The sequence below is a fragment of the Aquila chrysaetos genome, chromosome 9 (genome assembly GCF_900496995.4).
Source record: "Aquila chrysaetos chrysaetos chromosome 9, bAquChr1.4, whole genome shotgun sequence".
NCBI classification, from domain to species: Eukaryota; Metazoa; Chordata; class Aves; order Accipitriformes; family Accipitridae; genus Aquila; species Aquila chrysaetos.
Window position 1 is genome coordinate 40123184 of NC_044012.1, and position 23048 is coordinate 40146231.

The 23048-nt window shown below is 41.8% G+C and overlaps 1 protein-coding gene across 2 annotated transcripts in view; it reads right to left on the bottom strand.

Annotated features, from left to right (window-relative positions):
* The window catches only part of BCR (BCR activator of RhoGEF and GTPase), a 110377-nt gene that overhangs the window by 52574 nt on the left and 34755 nt on the right, over positions 1-23048 (bottom strand). For both annotated transcript variants that reach the window (XM_030025350.2, XM_030025349.2), the window contains one exon: positions 4107-4291. In XM_030025350.2, coding sequence (XP_029881210.1) covers positions 4107-4291 — 185 coding nt within the window. The remainder of the gene's footprint in view (positions 1-4106; positions 4292-23048) is intronic.

Consider the following 23048-nt stretch of genomic DNA (forward strand, 5'->3'; position numbering starts at 1 on the left):
CGCTTCATTCTCTTTTAGAAAGAGACACTGCTTTTGCTACTCCGCACTTTCTCTATGGTGGCTAGGTAGACCAGGTGGAACCCTGATGTGCTATCCAACCAAAGGCTATAGATGCTATAAGGAGATGGAAGGACTTCAAACACTTGGCAGAAAAATACAAAGCCCACAGCAAGCCCACAAAATAAGTCAAAGCAAAATGCCCTCAATATCCAGATAGCAACAACCCAATCTCCAAGAGGAAGGCTGGTCTCATGGATAAGGTAGATGAACATCACACCAGAATGCTGCTATGTCAGTGTGATGCTAAGCGAATGACTTCGAATTACATTTAAAAAAAAAAAAAAAAAATCGTCTGCAATATTTTCCATTTTCTGGGTACCTGACTGGAGTGTTGTTAACTCTTGGTTGCAAGTGAAATTAAAGGGATTTTACTTTAAATGTGAAGAAAACTGCATTAAAAGACAGAACCTGGTTTTGTAGAACATTACGCACCTCACATTAAGCAGCCAAAACTAGCAGACACTTTTCCTATAATCTGTCTGCCTTGATTACCTGTGGTTAGCGAACATACCATTCTCTTATCTCACAGGAACATTGCAAAGATAATTAAGACCTGTGTAGCATTCCAACTGCATTTGGAGTTAATGGTTATGCCAAAAGGAAATGAGTACTGCTGTACTCAGAGCGGTTTGCACAGTGTCCTGTAAATAAGGTGTACACATAGGTCTAGAGATAAAATACTGAATCCAGTGAGTATCATTCACTATATATATTGACCAATGCAGGAGCCTCATAGAAAAAATAGGACATGATTGTGTAATTGAAAGTTATCATAAAGAGATCTGGGGGTTTGGGTTGATGGCAAGTTGAATATGAGTCAACAGTGTGCCCTGGCAGCCAAAAGGGCCAACCGTGTCCTGGGGTGCATCAAGCACAGCACAGCTAGCTGGTCGAGGGAGGCGATTGTCCCACTCGGCACTACGCTGGTGCGGCCCCACCTCGAGCACTGCATGCAGTTTTGGGCGCCTCACTGTAAGAACGACATCAAACTATTAGAGTGTGTCCAGAGGAGGGCAAGCAAGACAGTGAAATGTCTCAAGGGCAAGACTTACAAGGAACAGCCGAGGTCACTTGGCTTGTTCAGCCTGGAGAAGAGAAGGCCGAGGGGTGCCCTCATCGCAGTCTGCAACTTTCTCAAGGGGGGCAGCGGAGGGGGAGGTGCTGATCTCTTCTCCCTGGTGACTAGCAATAGGACACGAGGGAATGGAATGGAGCTGCATCAGGGGAAGTTCAGACTGGACATTAGGAAATGGTTCTTCGCTAAGAGGGTGGTCGGTCACTGGAACAGGCTCTCCAGGGAAGTGGTCACAGCACCGTGCCTGTCAGAGCTCAAGGACCATCTGGACGATGCTCTAAGTCAGATGATTTAGTCTTACGTAGTCCTGCGACGAGCAGGGACTTGGACTTGATGATCCTTAATGGGTCCCTTCCAACTTGAGATATTCTATGATTCTATGATTCAAGACGAGGCTATAGGCACAAGGCAAGGCTGGATAACCGTAGTAATTTCTTAACTTCTGAATGACTTCACAATCTTAGTATTTTGTCAAAGTGGTGTATATAGTGCATGTGCTGTGTTGTTACATACAGTTAACTGTTGATTCCTAGACTCTGGTCATAAAAATAATCTAAAATTTTCAGAATTAATTGCAGGCACCTAAGAAAGAAGTAAAAGGGCAAGGAGACAACTATAAAAGCAAATACATGTAAACAAAAAAATGTTTTCTGCTAATCAAGCATAGTGAAAAAGAAAATAGAACAGACATACGTCCTGGTATTTCTGGTCCAATACATTTTAAGTGCTTGGCTCAGCACAGTGTGTTTGACACTTAATTTTGTTACTGATGTCTTTTCCGCTACAGCTGAAAACATAACTACAGTAAAAGCCATGTAACAAGTTGTGATGACAGAAAGTTTAACTTGTTTGGGAAATACTGCAACCATATATAAATTAGTCTCTTCCTCCTTGTCATGGACTGTCCTTCATGAGTGGCATTGCCGTTTGTGGACTAATTACAGAGAGGATCAACTGAAGTGGCTGAGGTTCACGATTAAAAGTCTAATCAGTATCAGGACACCTCTTTCTTTTGGAAGCCATAAAACACCTTGTTATAGTCAGAGAAAAGAAAGCAGCCATTTATGTTAAAAATTATTTTTAAAAAGGCAGCCTTCTAGCGTTATTAAGATAAATTTGAAATTAACTCCTGTTAAATGCTTATGAGGCAATATTCAAAGAAGTAAAGAAGAGGATTAAATATTAGGCAGTGTCTCTTGCAGGCCCCCAGTCACAGGCACTATGACAGCTAGTTCTTTGAAGATAACTCTCAGCCATATGTAGTCACATAACGTTTTTCCTTCATCCTGAGAAACATAACCTGGAAATCTCAAGACAACATTAAAACATTCTTGGAGCTTTTGAATTTACTAATTATCATTTCTTCATTCAAAAGCCTCTTACATATCACAAGAATTCTCATCTTGAGAGATAACAAAGCATCTCAGAATTAATAGACTAAAGCATAAGCAGCTAACTAGATTCCATACTTTACAGTCAAATAAAATTAAGCAAATATCAACAACATATGTACTTGATAATGCTTTAAGAGATCTTGACAATGCACTTTTATAAATGAGAAAGAACAAGAAGAACACTGTCTCAAGTAGGCTTCTTAATCTAACATTCATCCTAGAAAAAGTAAGGAAGCATATGATATGGCACTAACCAATAAAGAGTAATAGAAGGATGTATATAATGAATGCTGAGTAGCAATGGTTAGTGGAACTTGTCAGACTCGACATCGTTTTGATGCAAGATAAATGTCCGATAAAGGTGATGGTGTTGATTTACATGTACACTGATACCTGTAAAATATCCATCTTCTTCTCCCATGACATCTTAATTAATAGGACAGAACAAGATAAAGCCAACACATAAGTTAAACCACTTAAATGACAGATTTCAAAGTGTCATTTACAATGTGGGAATTCAAGGTTGTTTGGCTACGCTTTCTTAGAAATACATTAGGAAGGAAGTGACAGTTGTCTTTGTGCTATTAAGCACTTTTATGAATGACTTAGGGAAACCAAAAGTTTGAAGATGACAAAGATACTCAGGGAAGCAGCAACCTGGGATTGAAGTGCTCTACAATCTAGGAAGCTAAACGATAAAGAGAAACAAAGATTGAAAGTCAAACAGATTAATTCAAGCTGAAACTAAGACACCTTTGACTGTGAAGACAGCATTCAATAGTTATTTACCAAGGCAAACAGCAGATTCTCTACCAAGACTATTGTGAAAACAAAAATAGAAATTTTCCTTAAGTTCCAAACTATAGCCATGCTACTGAACCTGAAGCAAAAATAAAGCAAGATAGCCTGCAGGTCCACATCAAACCACAGGTCAGGTTAGGTGGTCCCTTCTGAACTTTTTATCTACCATAGTTGATTATATAGATAGTTATTTAGTGAATAGTCAGATTTGTTATAGAAGTGGCCATCTCCCACCCAAAGTCACCATACTTCAGAGCTGGCAGTTTTAATTCCTCTTATTCCATTGTCACAGGGTAAAGGAAACAGATCTTATATTCTAGATGCTTTATCAAAGCCTTTAACCTACCTGAAAATAACTCTTATTTTCCTTGTGAAAGGCAATGACAACCCACACGCACAGATGTATGAACATCATAACGTAGGATGTTTTGTTCCAGAGCCTCCTTTCCAGAATATCTGGTATTTAGAGACCCTCTCAACAGCAATTAATCACCAATTCTCTCCACTAAAATTCAAAAAGGGTGAAAAACTGAGGCTTAAAAAAAAAAAAAATCAAACACACAACACTCATCCCTGAAGTTTAGGCTTAGCATCAGCTAGAAGCCTCAATTTAGCTTTATATATACAGTATCAATCAGGCACTGCTATATTATGTCAGGTAATCTGTCCTACAGTGCTAGTACTCCCTGTCTTCGCTCCCTGTTAAAGCAGTCTACCCCTTGCAAACCTACAAGGCTTTGCTGACACCAAAAAGGCAGGAAAGGACTCAGACTCACTGATTTTGTAGATTCCAGAGACCCTGAAGATAGGGTGTCTCGGCTGCCCCGACTCTTGGAACTGAGATGGGGTGAGGATGATGGCGAGTCATCAATATAGGGCATCATATCATGATGTCGCCTCTGTTCTTCAGCACGGTCTGCATCATACGCATAGCTAGGTGGGGTGCCACTGAATGAAGCATCTGTAAAAACACAGGAGAAAAATCTGTCCGGTCAGAGTCAAGCTGGACAGGAGACAGACTGGTCAACCAAGGCACTGCCTGCCTCCCAGCTATTATGATTACTTATCAGTAAACCCAGAGTCAGCGATAGTTAAATATAGATCAAGCGGAGGCGTAAATTTAATTAAACTCATGTTGTCACCAAACGTTCACTTCACTCATTTTAAGTCCTAAAACGTAAAGTCCTTTCTAATATCTAACATTGGTGTTCATTTAATTACAGCTCCTTCCCTCAAGTTTTCTTTCAAAAGCATTAGCATGAAAATAAATCCTTTTGCAGTCTCCATAAAAGTTATGCAGTCTGGGTTTAGGAATGTAGTGGGTTAGGGTAACAGACCCTGTTTTTTCTGTAAAACAAGAACAGATGATGCCCCTGCCAGTTTAGCAATCACAGATAATACATAGCTCAGGGGAGAAACATAACTCTTTCCAGACCTCTCAGGAACAAGAGAACTAGGAAAGAAAGGTCTTACATGTCAAGTGAACCCGCCTACTGCCAAAAATAAAATCCTAAAAGGCCCTTTTCTATTGGCTGCCCCTCCTCCTCAATTTTGGGACTAACTTCTTAAACAAATGAACAAACCACCAACCTGCTCCCCCTGCCTCCCCCAAAACCCAACCAAAAAAACCAAACTAAAAAGGATGGTGCTATGAAGAGTCAAATTAACCATTATTGCACGAGATATCAATGAACTTCTGCAGGAAAGATGAGTAGTACAATTGGTTCTGGTATCTTCAGTAGCTGTGTACAGAGACTGTTTCTGCAAAAATCTATATTAAGGACACACACTGAGCAGCTCCCTCTACCATAGGTTGAAAGGTCTTTTACCTCTCCGCACAAAGAAATATACACAGAGGACCAAAATTTGCTTTCTGGACAGTGGCACCGCATCACATACATCTTGCCTGAGAGAAGCTGGAGACAACCTTACACACGAGTTACACGGGCCTGTGAAGCACTTTCACTTGTCACTGCCCAGAGGTATGTAACAATAACAGTATGTAACAGTAACAGCCATGCATGGGCCACTGAACACCTAAATGGTAGAGTTCCTCCTCCTCTTTCAGTTTGTCCTGGTTTTGGCTGAGATAGAGTAAATTTTCATTCTAGTAACTAGTACCGTGTTATGTTTTGGATTTAGTATGAGAATAACGTTGATAACACACTGATGTTTTCAGTTGTTGCCAAGTAGTGTTTATATTAAGTCAAGGATTTTTCAGCTTCTTGTGCCCAGCCAGCAAGAAGGCTGGAGGGGCACAAGAAGTTGGGAGGGGAAACAGCCAGGACAGCTGACTCAAACTGGCCAAAGGGATATTCCATAAGATGTGACATCATGCCCAGTATATAAACTGGTGGGAGGGGTGGATTGCTGCTTGGGAATTAACTGGGCATCGGTCGGTGAGTAATTACATTGTGCATCACTTATTTTGTATATTCCAATTCTTTTTTTATTATTCTTGTCATTTTATTATTGTTATTATTATCGTTATTATTTTGTTCCTTTCTGTCCTCTTAAACTGTTTTTATCTCAACCTATCAGTTTTACTTTTTTTTTTCCCCCGATTCTCTCTCCCATCCCACTGGGTAGGGGGGGAGTGAATAAGCAGCTGCATGGTGCTTAGTTGCTGGCTGGGGTTAAACCACAACACAGTTACAAGTCACAAAATGCCACTCTTCTCCCAAAACTGAAAAATAACCACAGGGAGATAAGTTAGATCCACTTTTACAGTAGCAGGTAAGCCTTATGGAAGACAAAGCCACAAAAAAAAGAATAGCTTTTTTGTCTTTTAAGTTTAAAATTATCCATTAAATTCACACTTGAACACAAATAGGACCAATTTTTACTTGTTTTCACAAATATCCAGGTTCTGTGAAAATAATAAGCAGCAGCTGCCAAGCATACCAATAAACCTGTTATACATCACTAAGGCAGGGTGGAGGAGTAACATTTTAAAGCCCACTTTCCTCCCTCACAGTAAACTCAGTTAAAGCATGACTCATTCCAGTAAAGGATGTGAACTTTGTGTGGAACAGAATAAAACTTGATCCATGTGGCTTATTCAGGAGGGAGAGCTGGTCTAGGGAATTTACGCAAACAATATACTGAAAATCCAACAATAAACTTACTGTAGAAGTGAGCCTCTGTCTTGGTTTGTACCAAATACCACCCAGCTAAATAACAGCTGTATACGAGGCCTTTAGGCTGCTGAAGAATCGTGGCAATATTATCTTAACAAGCTCAATAAGTTTTATGTCACCCACCCGCTCATGGTATTACCTTGTGATCATGCTCCCAGAATTCCTCAAAAGACTCATTAGATTGTGCAAGACCACAGGAGGCGGGGGGGAAGAAAAAGGTGGTACATGTTGTCTGGAAGGGACTTTTGTCTAGATGTTAGAGGTTTCCAGAGCTCCCTAACCATTTAGAAGACACCCTATTAAGTTGATTTGGTAAACAGAGGCTTGAAAGGGAGTTGCTGAAATAAGAATGCTCAGTCACAAACAAAAGAGATTTTTAGATATCTCGAAGTTAGATAACATCTACAACACCTGCAAGCCAAATAAATCTCATTATGGAATTTTCAAAAGCTCTTTGGCTGAAAGAATGTGGAAGAGAAGACAGCATGGTCCCCACCTTGCACTACCCAAACAGGCAAGGAAACACTGAAAAGAAAAAGTAAAAATACCCTCCTCACACACAAGACGGATGGTCTTCTGTTTGGCCAGAAGGTTAAGGGACTGTTTTGACTCCAGAAACCACAATTATAAGTAGGAAGAAGGATGGGTTTCTCCTTGCATCTCTGCACTATTTATGCCATATTAAAAACAAACAAACAAACAAACAAAACCACGCCAACAAAACCCCTAACACCGTATAACTTCAGTAGAGGAGTGCAGATATCTGTTTTCCATTCAGCTGTCCCTTGTGCACCTTTGTAACCCAAGAAGCCTGCAAGATATTACTGGCAATTTAACACTGGCATTATCCAAGGAGGAACATCAGTACTGGGCGCTTATGTAGGCTTCATGCCTTTGATCAAGCAAGAGTTCTTTTTCATTCAGAAGTTTCTTCAAACTACTCTTATCCAAACCAGTTTCTCCTGGTTTGCAGTAACAAGACCATGTTGCTGTGCAGAAATTAAGGCAGGAATATTTCTTTCACTCCCAATGCTCACTTTCAAAATCTATAGTTTGCTCCACTTCTGTTAATGGGGGAGTGAAAGTAGACTAAAATATATTAGCAGAAAGGCTTGCAGTGAATCACAGTATTTTCACTTTCCTCACTTTCTCCTGCTAAAAAGCAGGCTTCACACTTCTACCTTCCATAACACTTTCTGTCTCCTACAGCACAGGGAAACCTTTATCTGAAACTGAAGGAAAGGGCAGGTGGAGGACTTGGGCTCAGAAGAGGAGATTTATTCCTAGCTTTGCAACAAGATTCAGTCTACCTTTGAATCACTTTGTCTCCCTAACCATAAAAATGAAAATAACACATCTCAACAAGGAATGAATCTATCGGTGTCAGAGAATGCCATGAGATCTGTGCATAGAAAGCTCCACACAGAATTTAAAACTTTATTTCTGTATCCTCCAGGGACCCTTTACACGTTAAAAAAAGCTTAGAAGTAGTTATAATCCCTCTTTTTTCTATTATTGCTGCATACAGCACTGAAATCCACCTATGGAGATTTTAATTATCTCCAAGGCAGAAGGACCTTCCTGCTTTTACTCTACCATTTTTTCCAACAGAAGCAAAGTATTACCGTAGCCACATACACTATGCAAGTCTTAACACTAATAACAGAGGTAGAGACTTGTATCTCTGTGATTAAAGAGACCACTGTTGCTAGGGAAACTGGGTTATTCAGATCTCCTAAACCCAGCACAATGCTGCACAGGCTGTTCAGGCTCTACCTGGGAGCAAAAAGACTAGAGCAAAGAGAGAGCCAGGAGCTCACGTGCTCGGACACTTCCAGCTGCTCTGGGTGCTGCTGTTGTAGATGGCAAGTGGAGACAGCAGCTGGGCCTAAGCAAGAGCACTTTGTTTCTTAGCCAGTGTCTCAGGTAGGGTGAGCATTAAGAGGATTCTTACTCTTCTTTTAGGGCCAGCTAGTAAGTCATCAGTAACCGAGCCATCAAAGCCAGAGAAAGATGAAACACAGGAACAACAGACAACTGCTGACAAGGGACAACTAAGGAAAAAGGGTAGGCATACAAGGATGATGGGCTCAAACACGTTGTATTGAGACAGCACCAGAAAGAGATACTGAGGACATTACTCTGTGTGTGTCATGCTTCTCTCACCTCACCAGCAGGCTCCCTTTCTCCTCCTCTTTGGGTAACCTGTAAGAGATCCCATCCCACAGAGAAGAGCAGCAGCTGTAACTTAGAGAAACAAGCCCTCTCCGCACCTAAGAGTAGCTATTTCTACCACTGGCCTTCTGACATTCTCTTACAGTACCCCTCTCCTGCACCAAGCACAATCTTCAGGTGCAATGAACTACCTGGGGTTACAAAGGCTCATCATCAATTCACACATTCTGCTAAAAACCTCAAGCATTTACTTCCACCTTTGGTGCTGCCAGCAATGGCCTCCCTGGCCTTGCTTTGCTCCAGCTTTTATGAGTCTGTTCCACCACCCCCCTCCTCAGTTACTGCTTCCATCCTCTCACCTCCTTTCTCATATCTGTCCCTTTTTCATTTTCTTTTGGTTTTCTCAAACTTAATATTCCTTTTCTTCATTTTCCTTTTCCTCCCCTCTTCTAAGTTGCTCTTCTCCCTCACTGCCTCAAGTTTCACCTGGCTGGGGGGTAAGGAAGAATCTAACAAATTTACAGTTAGTCACAAATTCACTGGCACTCAGCAACACTGTTCCCTGTCCTGCTGCCTACACCCTTCCTGCTGGGTGCCACATTCATTATTTGGGAATATGAAATCAAGTCATAGATCTAACTCGAAAGCAGGAAGGGAAAAAGAAATTAACTTCTAAGTAAAAAGAAAGATTAGCTGTGTCTAATCCAGGGCCACACAATGGTTCAAATGCATGTGTCATACTTTTACAGCATCACAACATCCGTAGCTGCTTGAGAGGCTTAATAGCAGCATGCAGAGAAGCTTCCAAGCTAGCTGTGCTCCAGCTAATCCCGCTAAAAGAGCAGTGAAGCCACAGCAGCTCAGACCTGCCTGCCTAAGTAAATACCTAGAATCCTGGAGGGGGAGGGGGAATTGCACCTCATGCCAAAGCCCCACATCACTGTGGCTTCATTGTAAATGGTACCAAGGCTAGCACAAGTTTGTAATGTCTATACTCACTCCAAAAACATTCCTGCAGCTGCAGAGTAGAAGAGAGCTAAGACAGTTTGCATCCTCTGACTTTGTTTCTGTGCCATGGAATGTGTGAGGCCATAGTTTGACAATGCATGGTCTTGGCAGCAATAGGGGTTTAAGGTTTCCCCCCACCAAGCCATAAACCACTGCATGGCCCTTTCCCCTCTTAACCCCTTAGTTCTGCAACCCCACAGATGTCTATGGTCCAGATAAAGAACTCAGCCAGCTCAAAGAAAAATATCTTTAACACTTCCCTTCTAAGCTGGATCAGCTTTCTGATCTAGTTCATGGCACAGAAATCCAAACTGAAGGGATACATGTGTGGTAGTTCAGGGGTGGGTATACTTAAAAACTTGTATTGCAACTGAAGACATCATGTCATCATATTAGCAAAACACTGCTTGAGTTTCCTTTAGGCTGAAGCTTAGTCAATTCCTGGGATTTACACATGGCTGGTTTGGGGATAAGTTACCAGAATGCAACACTTTTTTTTTTTTTTTTACTTTTTTTTTTTTTTTTTTTGTAACCTTTAAGTTACTAATATGCCTTACTGACCTTAGCTCCAGCTTTTACATACTACTGTTTGCTTGGTGATAAACAATACAGAATCCTGTCATTTTATTTCTTAGCGCTGTCCAGGCTACTTGGAGAAGAATCAGGGATTTGGGCCCAGTGCCGAGCACATGTAGAAGTACATCAGTGTGGATGGGCTGTGAATGCAGTTGCCTAGGGAATACAGCAGCACTTTCTAAAAAAAATAGAAGAGTTAAACTATGGAAAACTAAGCATCTTGCTTATTTCCTTGACACCTTCTGAATCATCATCTCCAAAACCAGGAAATAGTGCACTCAATACTTTGTACACTTTTGCACAAAATTGAGATCCACAAACAATAATTGTGTTGTCTACCTATATCAGGAGCTTGTCCCAGAATGAAAATCAAGTATCAAAAGGAAAAAAAAGAGAGCGTTTGCCATGTCAAATCCCTATGGCTTTATTCTTCTCAGACTGATGAAGAAAAGGCTCTGCTAGGATGCTAAACAGATTCAAAACAATCTCCTTCATGCTCTGTATCTCTTCTCTATGAAAAGACAGTGCATCTACATGTAAAGATGTTTAGTGAAACCTAAAGCCCCCACTCAAATAGAAACCCAAATCATTTAGCAACAAAAAGTCCCATTGGTTTGCAAATTCATTCTTTAGCATTAGATGAGCATGAAAACAGAAAGGCAAAAAGTAACAAAAGCTAGCTCCAAGCCTGCCTATGGCCTCAAACTGTATTTCTCCATTCAGCACATAAAGACAATCCAACTACCAGTGCTACTGATAGACTCCTACAAGGCACACCATCATTTACCATAGAAGAAAAATGCTCACAGAGGATGATCTTGCTTACCACTGCTGAACAAGCTGTTTGGGAGCATGGGGTGCAGAAGTAGAATTGCAGTGAAATACATAACACAGCCCACCCATAGGAAACACCGATCAGCACACAAAACCAAGGCAGAGTTAAACAAGCAGTTTCATACAATGCAGCCAAGCTGCAGTTTTCCTTCTGCAAGCAGACATGAAATGGGCTCTGAAAGTGTGCTGTATGTTGACAACTAGCAAAGAAACACTCTTCAGGGAATAGGACAAAAGGGGAGCAGTACCCCAGGAAGGGAGTTTTCTAAATACATAGCTGGACACTGGAATGACAACTACAGCTTATACAGCAACCAAAAAAGGAGTTCTGTGAAACCAAAACTTCAGCAGATTTTCCTGAAATCACCACATCCGTTTCAGGTTTGTATCGTTCCCCTCTCCCATTGTAATAGGTCATCTTTCTGCAGCATGTTAAGTGGCTGCAGAAACAAGTATCTGTGACATATACATTTTACCCAATGTTTAATTTTCTTTTAAGGGTAAGGGTGTGTTTGTGTGTGCACATGTGAGTGCACATGTATGCATGTATATAGTGATTGAGAACTGCATCTTATTTTTGAGACAGAAGAAGGAGAAAGCAATGTACCTTGCATATGGAAGCAGCAAGACAGCTGGTGGTTCTTTCCACCCTCCCTCCCCCGGGGGATCTCAGGCCATAGATGTTAACCAGCCTCCAAGAAACTTCTGTCTCTACCACAGATGAGCTTTATCCTTGTAGCAGACAGCGCCCTTAAGTCTTTAGGAGATGAATTAACTTCAGTCCACTTTTAATCTTTTAGGTGTGTCAAACCCAGATCATTAAACATCTAAAAAAGAAGATCAGAGGTCTTTAATCTGCCCATAGATTCCATGAAGACTTCATGCAGAGACTAGAGGACAGGTCTGATCTGTTTGTAGCAGTCTGTTACTGAGACATGCTGTTGCATTTTGCTCTGATTGGCTTTTTCCTGGGGACAGATTTAACAATCACACAGATCTAATACCCATGCAGAGTGAGGTTCCATGATTCAGCCATGATGTGAAAGCTGGAACTACTGAGACCATTCTCCACCTCAGGAAAGCCTAAGGCATCCTCACACAGGACAAAGAACTGCTCACTAAGGCTACTGAGAGATTTGTTATCATGAGAGAAAAAATCAGGAAGCTAACCCGATCATTCAGGACAGTCCATCTTTTACCAAACAAGACTGCACTGTAGCATGCATATTCCAAAGATTTCCCTTCTACCAGCCAGCACAACTTCCCCGCTGCTCATCTTTGCTTCAGACAGCTCTGGCTCAGCAACCATGGAGTGCTACATGCTAAGGAGTGTAGACCAAGCTGTCATCCACACATTACATTCAGCCAGGCTTTGACACAGTGCATGCCACAGAGGTCAGCAACGGAAATGTAGCAGAGGTGTAAATTCGCATCTCTCTAAAACGTCTGACACTTGGATCAGTTTCAATCAAACTGAAATACTGGGAGGGAAACACAACCACTGCACACCACAAAGTAGACAGAGGAGTCCAACTGATGATAACAGTTGTGATTAGAAGGAAAACAGGTTACACGTCTAGATGTGGCCTTTCAAATATAGGATGTCTCCACAGCAATTTGTAAATTTTAAGATATACTACAAGCACGCTGTATGTCACTAACATTAGGAAAGAAAGTTACCCATAGTTACTGCAAAAGGCAAGACTTGAACATTTCTCTATGACAGCTGACAATGCTTATGTCCTACTGGCTGCTACATGCTCTCCAAGGCACTTAAAAAGTTTAATCGCCATCCCTTAGAGCCCTAAACATCAGCAAGTAAACACATGCATATATGAACGAGGTATGTTCCCAGCATGACTGGGTGCAAACATGCTGCCAACAGGTAAAGACAGAGAAATTCAGGTCAGGCCTGAATTACATAGGTACCATCCATTCAAGGAAGAGTGTGAGAATACTTAACTCACAGGGCGGGCCAGGGCCCAAAACAGTGAAACTCCTGTTGCCTTTTTTTTTTTTTTTTTTTTTTTTACTGTTTCTCCTAAATATTTACCACTAGGTCATATGGCACAATGTAACACCCCATAACATGGATGAATACCTCTCAGACTCCTGCCTTGCACAGAGCAGAAAGTGAATCTGTTTCCATCCATGGTCTGTATCTTTAGATTCCTCTCCTGTTCTATGTTTTCCCAGGCAGGCTGGAAAGGTTTCCATGTTCAGTTCATGTTGGCAGTCAGGCCACTGGATGTTCTTGGCAAAGTAAATCCCAGAGCAAATTGGAACACCTTTCCAGTTTTCTTTTCCATTCCTTAGTCAGGATTGTGCACCAAGTTTAGTTGTTCTCATTCACTGCAAGTCTAATAGGCAGAAAGCAAATTTTAGGCCTGGTCGTTCAGAATTTAAGACTTTTTTGCAGTATAAAAATACATGGACAGGCAGATACATTCATAAGTATGTGTGGCTTTGCAGCAAAGGCACCGGGAGATTCAGCACTTACTAAATCAGAGGTGCAAGCTGATTGAAATAGAGAAAAGGTTTCCATGAAAAATAAGGTAAAAAAAACCAAAACCAAAACAAAACCAAACAAGTAAACAACCACGAACCACACACAGCTGTAAGGAGAACCACCGAGAAGTCAGACTATTTCCCAACAAAAGCAGGGAATGCATTATGAGAGCTAAATATTTAGGATTCAAGCAGTCTCCACTCTCTTTGTAGGTTCCTGTCCATGTCTCCCCCCACTGTACCGTAACAGGCATGTTTGCAGGGAGCACAGCAAACCACAATAGGAGCTGGCTAAGCTAAAAATAACTGGCAAGAGTGTTATTTCATAACCCAGAGCAGTTCCCTATTCCATTTCACTGATCATCTCCACACAATGCATCAGCATAACAGCACAGAGGTGGGATGGAGCAAATGTGACTGCTCAGGTCAGCATTACTGCTGTGCTTGAACTACAGCCTTCATTTCATGTCTCAAAAACAAACAAACAAACAAAACCCCCCAAAAACAAACAAACAAACAAAACCCCCAAACCCTAGTAACAAAGCCTAAAAGGAAACTGCATGTACTAACTACATTGCGAGGGCTGCTTCTCTCATACCTAGTGTGGCTCTGTCATTTGACAGGTGAATGGATGAAAATTCCAACCATGACCAGCATACTATTTACTATTTTGTTCTTCACAGTTGTCTCAAAGTTTTGCAGCCGCTTCAAACAATGTTTGGCAACAGGAATCTCCAGAAGAGATTAGAAAATTAATAGAAACAAAATGGACCAATTGCCACAGCACGATCTGTTAACACAAAAACCCACGATGTATATATTCCATTTCCTGTATTTAACTAGAGCAAACCAAAAATCCTGCCATGCAGAGAGGAAAGCGCCTGTTAAAACAAGAGTTTAACTGAACTGACAGTTTTGTGAGAAAGGAAGGGAGGACCAGCCCTAGGCAGCAGGGGGTATTAAAGTCTATTCAAAAAACCAGTAAACGTGTCTGATAAGAACACTGTTCTGTTTCTAGATCTTCAATCTCTTTCAGGATGAGTTGCTTTGGCTTTTTTTTTTTTCATATTGTTTTGTTTTCTCACTAGTGCAGCTAGGACACTAAGAAGCCAATAAAGCTAGCCACCATTTTCCTGTTTACACTGTAAATCTAGCCACTGACATCTTACTTGTTATACTGTAAAAAATAAGCTATTGATTTACCATCTTGGCCTAGAACAAGCAACCCAAGCTAAATGCCTTGCTAGGCAGATGGTTCTGCCTACACCACTAACAACCTTTTCTGAACACAGCTGCTGCCCAAGCTCAGTGTCTTCCTGTCATCTGGCTGGAGAAGAAAAAACAACAGTTTTGTGTCATTCATAACCATGGCAAGGTAGTTATAGAAACCTTTTCTTTTTTTTTATTAAAGATGCTGAAGGTAGAACACAGCTCCCTACCAGCATTAATAAACACCATCTACTCCCCATCTCTTTTCCCTTGAAACTACTAGATTAGACGAAGGCAGTTGGGGTCACATGTCAAGCTTTGTTCTGGGCTAGTAAGTTCTCACCTGACACAGCATACCACCTTTTTTCCCAAACTGTTTGCTGCTTTTGCAGAATCTCCTTCTAGAAGTGGAAGTCCTCCCCTAATTATTATGATTGTGAAGAATAAATTCAGAAAAACATGATTCAAGAACAAGCAGTACGGTGGTGCCAGTCAGAGTTCTCAGAGAAGCTAAAGAGCAGATGAGAGGAAAGACCTCTCAGTCTGAGCTCATGGTATACTCTATCAGACACCAACAATGCTGTTTTACACTTTAGCACCATTGACTGATTCATTGCTGTTCATATTTTACTAAAATATGGGATAAGAGGGAGCTTATTTTGGTAACACAGATGTGTTACACCACCATTTCATTAAGCCCTGCCATCTCACAGCATGAATGAACGAACAAGTGATTTTGAAGCCATGCCAAGGGGAAGCACTAAAATGCCAGAGAATTTCATCCAAAGGAAAACAGGACCACACCAGTCCCAACTAAGATGCAACAACCTATGTAGATGATGGTGTCCCCCAACAGCCTTCTGTGCCCAAACTTGTTTATACAAAGCAGAGCTCCTGCTCAGACAGTAGCTCTCAAAGCAAATGCTTAGAGTCTTCATGCCCAGCAAGTCACAAAGTAGTTTCATATGGTAACTTTGCACCAAGGCCAAGAACTGAGCTCTTGTGGCTCGCTAATGCTTCAAGGAGACCTGTGGATATGCAGAGGCACGCAGAGGCACACAGACACAGGCAGGATCAGAACCTGGCTGCCTGTGCAAGCAGCTGTGACTGCCACACACACACTTCAAGGGCACTCAGAAGCTGCAATTCAGATCAGCTGGTGCAGAAGAGGGCAAAGCAGAAGGACTTACCTGTGAAAACAGCTCTCTGTGCTGCAGGCCCTAGAGAAGCCTTTGCACTATTGCTGTACTGCAGATGAGGTAGCTAAGGATTGTCAACAGTGAGAACTCATCCCCAGGCAAGTCACAAAAGAAACAGATTTTCAGGGAGGCTGTCCCCACACCCCACTTTCCTGCACAAGACATTCTCTTTCCCTAATGGTGAAGGAAGCTTGTTAGGGCAACACTCTGGACACAAAGTGTCAAGAAACACAAAATATATACACCAAGTGTGTGTACATACATATATATGCATACATACATATATATATGTGTGTATATATGTATACACACACACACACAGTAGAAAATTGACCAGTTGTCCCAACTATCTGGGAACAGGATTTGGCTGTACCAAAATACAGGCTGAACGCAAGGAATCCACACCAGACTCCCATGGAGCAGTCTGCACAGCAGGGTAAGATTTTAAAAGATTAACCAGTACAGCATGGACACTCACATACAGAGCAGACACAGCCAGTGATGATGCTTGCTGCTGTTAACACTTTCACTTCCAAATTCCATTGTTTAATAAAAACAGGTAGAGTCTGAGCAGCTAGTCCAGAGCATAACACAAGCCAGAAGCAGACCTAGAGAATTAGTTTACCCGAGGAGCTAGTTCAAAGCAAGAAACTTTAAAAACAATACAGCAGCAAAAGAAACACTTTCTCCTTTTATTTCCAGCAGCATCCCCCTCCCAAAAGAGCCAGACAACCATTCCCCAACAAGAAGCACTGAAATTCCAGAAGGAGTGATAATCACAGTGGTCTGACACTGGCACCTAAGGTCTGCTTCTGATTTCAAGCCTGAAAAAAATAAATCAATTATTTACCAGAATTACGACCTACTTAGCAGATAATAGCCTGGGATCTCTTCCCTCCCCCCCCCTTTACAAGCAACATTTTGCTAGAGAACAAAGCATTAAAAAGGAAAGTGGGAGCTGTAACAGGGGCTGTCTTGCATGAGCTATCAACCACCAACAGTACCGCCACATCAACTGCTCGTGAACAGCCCCAAGCAGTTCCCAGCAGGCAGGTGGTGACTGGAACCAGCTTCCATTGTGTCAGGGACTACTGAGCCGCTCATCCGTTTGCTCACTGCAGCATTCAAGCAAGGGGCTTAAAAGCATCTTGCGCTCAGCCGAAGGAATGAGCAAGCCTGAATGCCTGTGACTGGCACCTGAACAGTGGCCGTGGAAACCCTGGCTATTAGATGCTCTGCATGAACTGATACTGAAATCTGTATTTTGACAGGAAAAAGAGTCTACAAATCCAAGAACCACTAAGAGAAGTTCTAACGAGGGCCACCTACAGCTACGAAGAGAAAAACCTCAAATTTTTGAGACAAAATCCAAAATCTTCAAGCCACAGACACAGAGCTTCCAAAAGCCCTTTGTGTGGGGCAAGTGATAACAGAACATTGTGCCCAAATGCATTACAAGTACACATATGGTCTCAGCATCTTGACCAGACACCTTAGAAAGAACAGAGACCTAAATGATTCTTTGGCCTCATTCAATTAAAGTTAGCAGAGGTGGGGAAATACAAATTTACATCAGTTTGTATTGCACTGGAAGCTGGTTTCACCCCACCTACCCCCAAACAACTGATTTAGGAATGGTGTCAACCTAAATTCCTTATATAGTCCAGAGAAGCAGACAAGAATCTTAGATGGGATAAACTGCTTACTGGAAGGGGATCAATTGCTTGACAACAGAAGAAATCCTCACAGTTATGCTCCCCTCTTCAGAGGCAGGGGATCCAGGCCATGGTTTCTGACTTGACCGGACCATTTTGGAAGGGAAAAAGATTAGCCAGGCACAGATAGATACTCTGAACTGAGTAAATTGTATGTACAGCTAATCTTTGTGCCAGTAACAGAGCACACACCCAGAAGGATGGCTGCGCTCCTCTATGCAGCACAGCTGTAGCCTGCTGGCTGCTCTAAAGCTTAGCTGCCTCATATCTTCATTCCTTTTATAGGAAATGTATTTATTTATTTTAATCTCTTGTCTATCATATCATGTTTGTAGGCAGTCAAATATTTTGAGTGAAAACTTTAGAGAAAAACCTAACCCTCTTTAAATGGAATAAACGTACAACCAGAAGCAAGTAAAACACAACAGGGGAAAAATAAAGGAACACTTGTACATCAACACTATATTTAGATACTGCTTTACTAGGACTTTTACAGAAACTTGGAAGGCGTGTTGTGTTGATGCTTGGTCCAGCCCTAAAAAACTTCAAGCAATTTGACACAGCCCTGAAATAGAAGTTCTGACGTTTTAGACTGCAAGCTGCACAGAGCAGATACTGTTCAACAGCACAGTAACTTTTTTCTACAAAACCTCTGCACCCTGCTATGTTTCCTGGATTAATGCTTCGCTTTAATTTTCAGCAGCATTTTTAAACAGCAACTACACTGTTTGACAGACTCACGCACTTTGACAGGTTTGAGATAACTGAAGAATTAGTGGGACAAGACAAGATTCCTGTCAATATTACTGGAGCAGAAAGACAGAAATACTACTTGTAAGTTGCTATGTGGTACTAACTATCTGATGTGCCAAGCAGGGTATCCACTCACATAAAGTGGAAAGCTGGTTCCTGCCCCAAGAGTAGGGTTTGGCCAGAATGGAAGACAGACCAAAAAGAAAACCTTAACCTGGGATTTGTTTTACTTCCTCAGGGTGGTGCAAGCCACAGTACAGATTTTTATATAGTTCGTAAAATACACCCACCCAGCACTGCGGGCATATATTTTATTGCAAAAGCTGTATGTGGCAATGGAAATCCTGTTCAGAACATAACTACCACAAAACAACAACCACCACCTTCAAGAGGCTCCTTTTCTGTCCCAAATACTCAATTCTCCACCTAAAAACAAAAAAATAGGAAAGAAGGAAGGTAACTTGGGAAGGTGAATTAAAAGGGAATTACTGGTACAGGACATGGGGTTGAATTTTTGGGACCCCACTGCTAGCTCATAAGCTCAAGTAATTAATGAAAATAAGACTTAGACTCAAGCTACTTGAGTAAATTTTAGCCTAGATCCTTGGCCAAGAAGCTTTCAATCAAAAAAGTGTAGACTATAAAAACAGCAGGTGTTAAAGATGCCACAGAGAATGACATCAAGTAGTAATGGAAGAAACACAGTTCACACAAAAGAGATGACAAATATCCTCAGGCACTTTCTTCCTCTTAATAATCGCAACCGTTTAAGTTGTTAGTTTCACATCAGCAACACAGGGCTTGTGGACCACAAGTGGCTAGACACAGAAGGAGCTATGGGAAGTGAAACATGCCTCTTCTATCCTAAAATAAAAATGGGCTGGAGGCTCAGCACCAACTGATCATTTTATAAAGGGCAAGCTGCCTTTTAACAGCAGCCTGGTAGAGATGAAAAATGATGGAATAGCCTCATTTTTGTTTATGGGTTTGTTTTTAACAGATGGGAATGAGAGAACAGAAACAAAACAAACATAACTCATTCCTTTTGCATATTACATTACTCCTGAATGTAACAGCAAAGAATAAAATGTTAAGTTTCATAAGCACCTGCACTGATGATCCATGTGTATTAATGAATCTTAACACAAAGCTTTCATGAAGCTGAAGGCTGAATTCAGTGAGCAAGGTGAGAACTTCCTAGGTGAAGCCAGCATACCCTTGTGCCCACCAACTACCTCTCAAAGATTAAAGTACTTAATCCTCAGTTTTATGTCAAGCAGATAGGATCTCTTGCCTTTGTTTAGTATGCCCCTCTTCAACAGGAGCATGAGGATCCACACTGTATCCAACTCTATTGCAAGGTTATGTCCAGTTTCTCCTCTGCCTGTAATTAGCATCTGATGTTGACAAATGGGAGAGGAATAAGGGAAAAAAAGCACAGCTGACCCTTGTCAAAGGGTGGCAGTATGATAGCCTGGACATCACAAACTGGATGTTAACCAAAGGACTTGGTTGTTCAACCTTAGTCACTACCCCTATTCTCTACTAGTCACACTACAGGACTTTACAACTGCCAGGTCCCTCTCCCAAAGCCTGGAGATTTAATCTTAAAGTGAACCTGAAGTTAACTTGAAGTCATGCACACCAGCTATTCTGCCTCAAAGAGGCACAAAGGGTCACAGGAGCAAAGGCAGTGAGAGTCTCAGGACCTGACGTGCTCACACAAGGGACTATTTTAACAGAGTACCACAAAATATTCCTGCTGCTGTTGTGTCTTGGTTATGAGGATTTGAGCCTAACGTGTAAGCCTCCTTCCATGGCTGTCTCCCTCCCACAGGGAAGGGTAAGCACCGACTGATAGGTCCCTAGCAAAGACCAGACACTATTCCTTTTCTGTAACTGCTTCTTGGAAACCAAGTTCCCCATGGGACCTGGCAAAAAGCCAAGGGTGAAATGCAAGATTTAGTAACAGCAGGATCTGCAGCACAGCAGTCTCGCAGTGCACAGACTTCTCTAAAGGGATTACTGGCTATCAGCCACTCTCAGAGGGGGCTCTTTACATGAGGCTGGCACTTCTCCCAGCAGAAGGCGTCAGGGGATGACACAGACACTAGGTAACAGAGGCATAACAACCCAGCATGCACTCACTGTGGATGAACCCCCTTCGAGAATCAGGGAAAAGCAGTTACTGCAACAGGGGGTCTTGTCAGATGACAGTATTAACTCTACAGCTACTAGCAGTGCACCAAATGGTGCTTAACCCCAGAGCACCCCTTAAACACAGGAGCTTAGGCCCCCCCCTTCTCCACTCCAAGGCAGGCAAATGGCACAAGTGGAACCAGTGCTTACCAGAGACCATGACGCATCTGGGCATCCCATGAACTAGTCTCACAAGGACATTATTGATCAATGCTATTTTTCACCAGGTGCATGTAAATGGCCAGCAGATACTACTGGTACACGGGAGCAAAGGCAATCATGCTGTGCCTTATAGTAGGGAAAAGAAAGCTTGTGCGTTCAAAAGACAGGTGTTTAAAACGCACCTCTCAGCAAAAACTTGGAATGACCATATTGCAAAATGAGCTTCCCTCTGGATATACAATTTCTTATTCAAACCCAGACTCACCTTTCAGGCATATAAACAGTCCAGAATTAAAATGTCCCTCTCTCCCAGTAACAGTATTTTCTCTCTAATCTGCCCTCTAGATAGGACAGGCTTGCCTCTCCCTGTTGCTTCTCTCTGGCCAGAATGTAAAGCTTCTTCTTGCCTGGTATCCTCCAAGAACCTCAGACGTCTCTTGCTTAGCCCACAAGGTCTGCCAAGAAGTCAAGGCTGGAAAAGTTTTTGTATGTGAATATTCCTATTTTGCTGTCCCAAGCATTTTTGTAAAACAAGAAGAATGCTACACCCTATAGCTTACAGATGTCAGGATACCTGGCCTACAACACAGCAGGTTGCCCTGTGCAACTTGGTAAGAAACTTTGAAGAGGTACATCCAGTAAAGATTCTCACCTCCTTTGAATTCTGTTAATAATCCACTTTTCCTACTGAATGCTGTCCATACGTTACTGAGATCCTAAGAATGCAACAGCGTGGGTTGTGTACACAGCCCTCCACATCTGGAGGCTTGCAAACAATGGGAGGCCAAGGCTGCATCATGTGCCAGGAAGCTTTAGGCACTATGCAATCAGCTCAGCTACTTTTGTGGTTTAGTGCCTAGCCTCAAAACACCACATTCCCATTTTGAACCTACCAAAAACAGCTCAACTAATAGGCCCAAATGCTGTGTATAAAATATATATTTAAGGGAAGCAGGGGGGGTTGGGGGGGAGAAGCCATGAATAGAAGCCTTTATGTCAGGAGTTACGCCCCATCTCGTAGTTGGGTATTTTAAATCTCTCACTCTCCACTGCTCATGATTATTGAGTTCAATATAAGGGAAGGAGGGAACCACCTTAGCCAAGCCCCTCCTGCTTAGTTGCTTTAAATGGTAACAAGTTCCCATTTAGTTTCACCATGTGTAACTGAAAACTAGCATAATCTACTACTATGGGTACTTATTTTATATATTTAATTACTTACAACACAACAACAGGTCTAGTCAAACCTCTTTCCCTGTTCCCAGTGCTAGTCTTTCCCTCTGTTCTCATGCTGGATACAAGAAGTATTATACACAATGGCATCCAATGCCAAAAACTCTTCCATCCTTTAAATAGCAAAGCCCACGAGAGTGATCCTACAGAGCAAGGCTCTCAATCAGTGATGAAAAGAGCTTGCACATGGAAAAAGGAGTGGTATTTCTCGGGATGTCATTACTTGCAAGAAATGGAGCACAGACATCCTGCAGTACTGTCAGAAGAAATGGAAGATTGAAGAAAAGGCTTGAAATAGAAGTTATAAAAAAGTAGTTGCTTTAAACGGAAACCCATCAAACAACTTTCTTCTGCACAAGCAAACAATCCCAGTAATTTCTGAATGCTCCTTCAGTATTCCATCCAAAGGGTCAGGAATTCCTAGCTACAGAGATTTTTACTGCATTAGAGGAATTGAAACCTTTTTCCTCCTTACATGGGGAACACATTTAATGTCAGCTGTGTAATAGATTATACGTCCATGCAAGTTAATGCCTCTCCTGGCAGTAGTTAGTGGATGATCCTAGTAACTTAAGAATTATATCAAAATTCCACCACAAAGGATAAAACTAACTTATAGGGAAATAGCTTTGCACTGAGTGAGCTAGAGCTGCAGGGGTAGGAACAAAAATTTAAACTGAGGAGAAAAAGAAGAGTGGAAGAGCTGGTGACAAACAGAGAATTCAATCCAAAGAGACAGGATGGCAAAGAGGTGGCTTCTCTGAGAATGACAGCTGGAGAAAGGAAGTCCTGGCATGCAGGAAATCCAAGGCAGAGAGCACTTTCCATGCCCCCAGGACTGCTGGAAATTAGGAGTATCCCAGTAACTTAAATATGATTGCTTATAATATTACAGCTCTCTGAATGCAATCAGACTGCTCTGGAAACTGGCAAAACCTATCACTACTTCCAGTATCACTTGGGCAGTTCATTATTCATGAGAAGTGGCACAATGAACTTGTACTTCT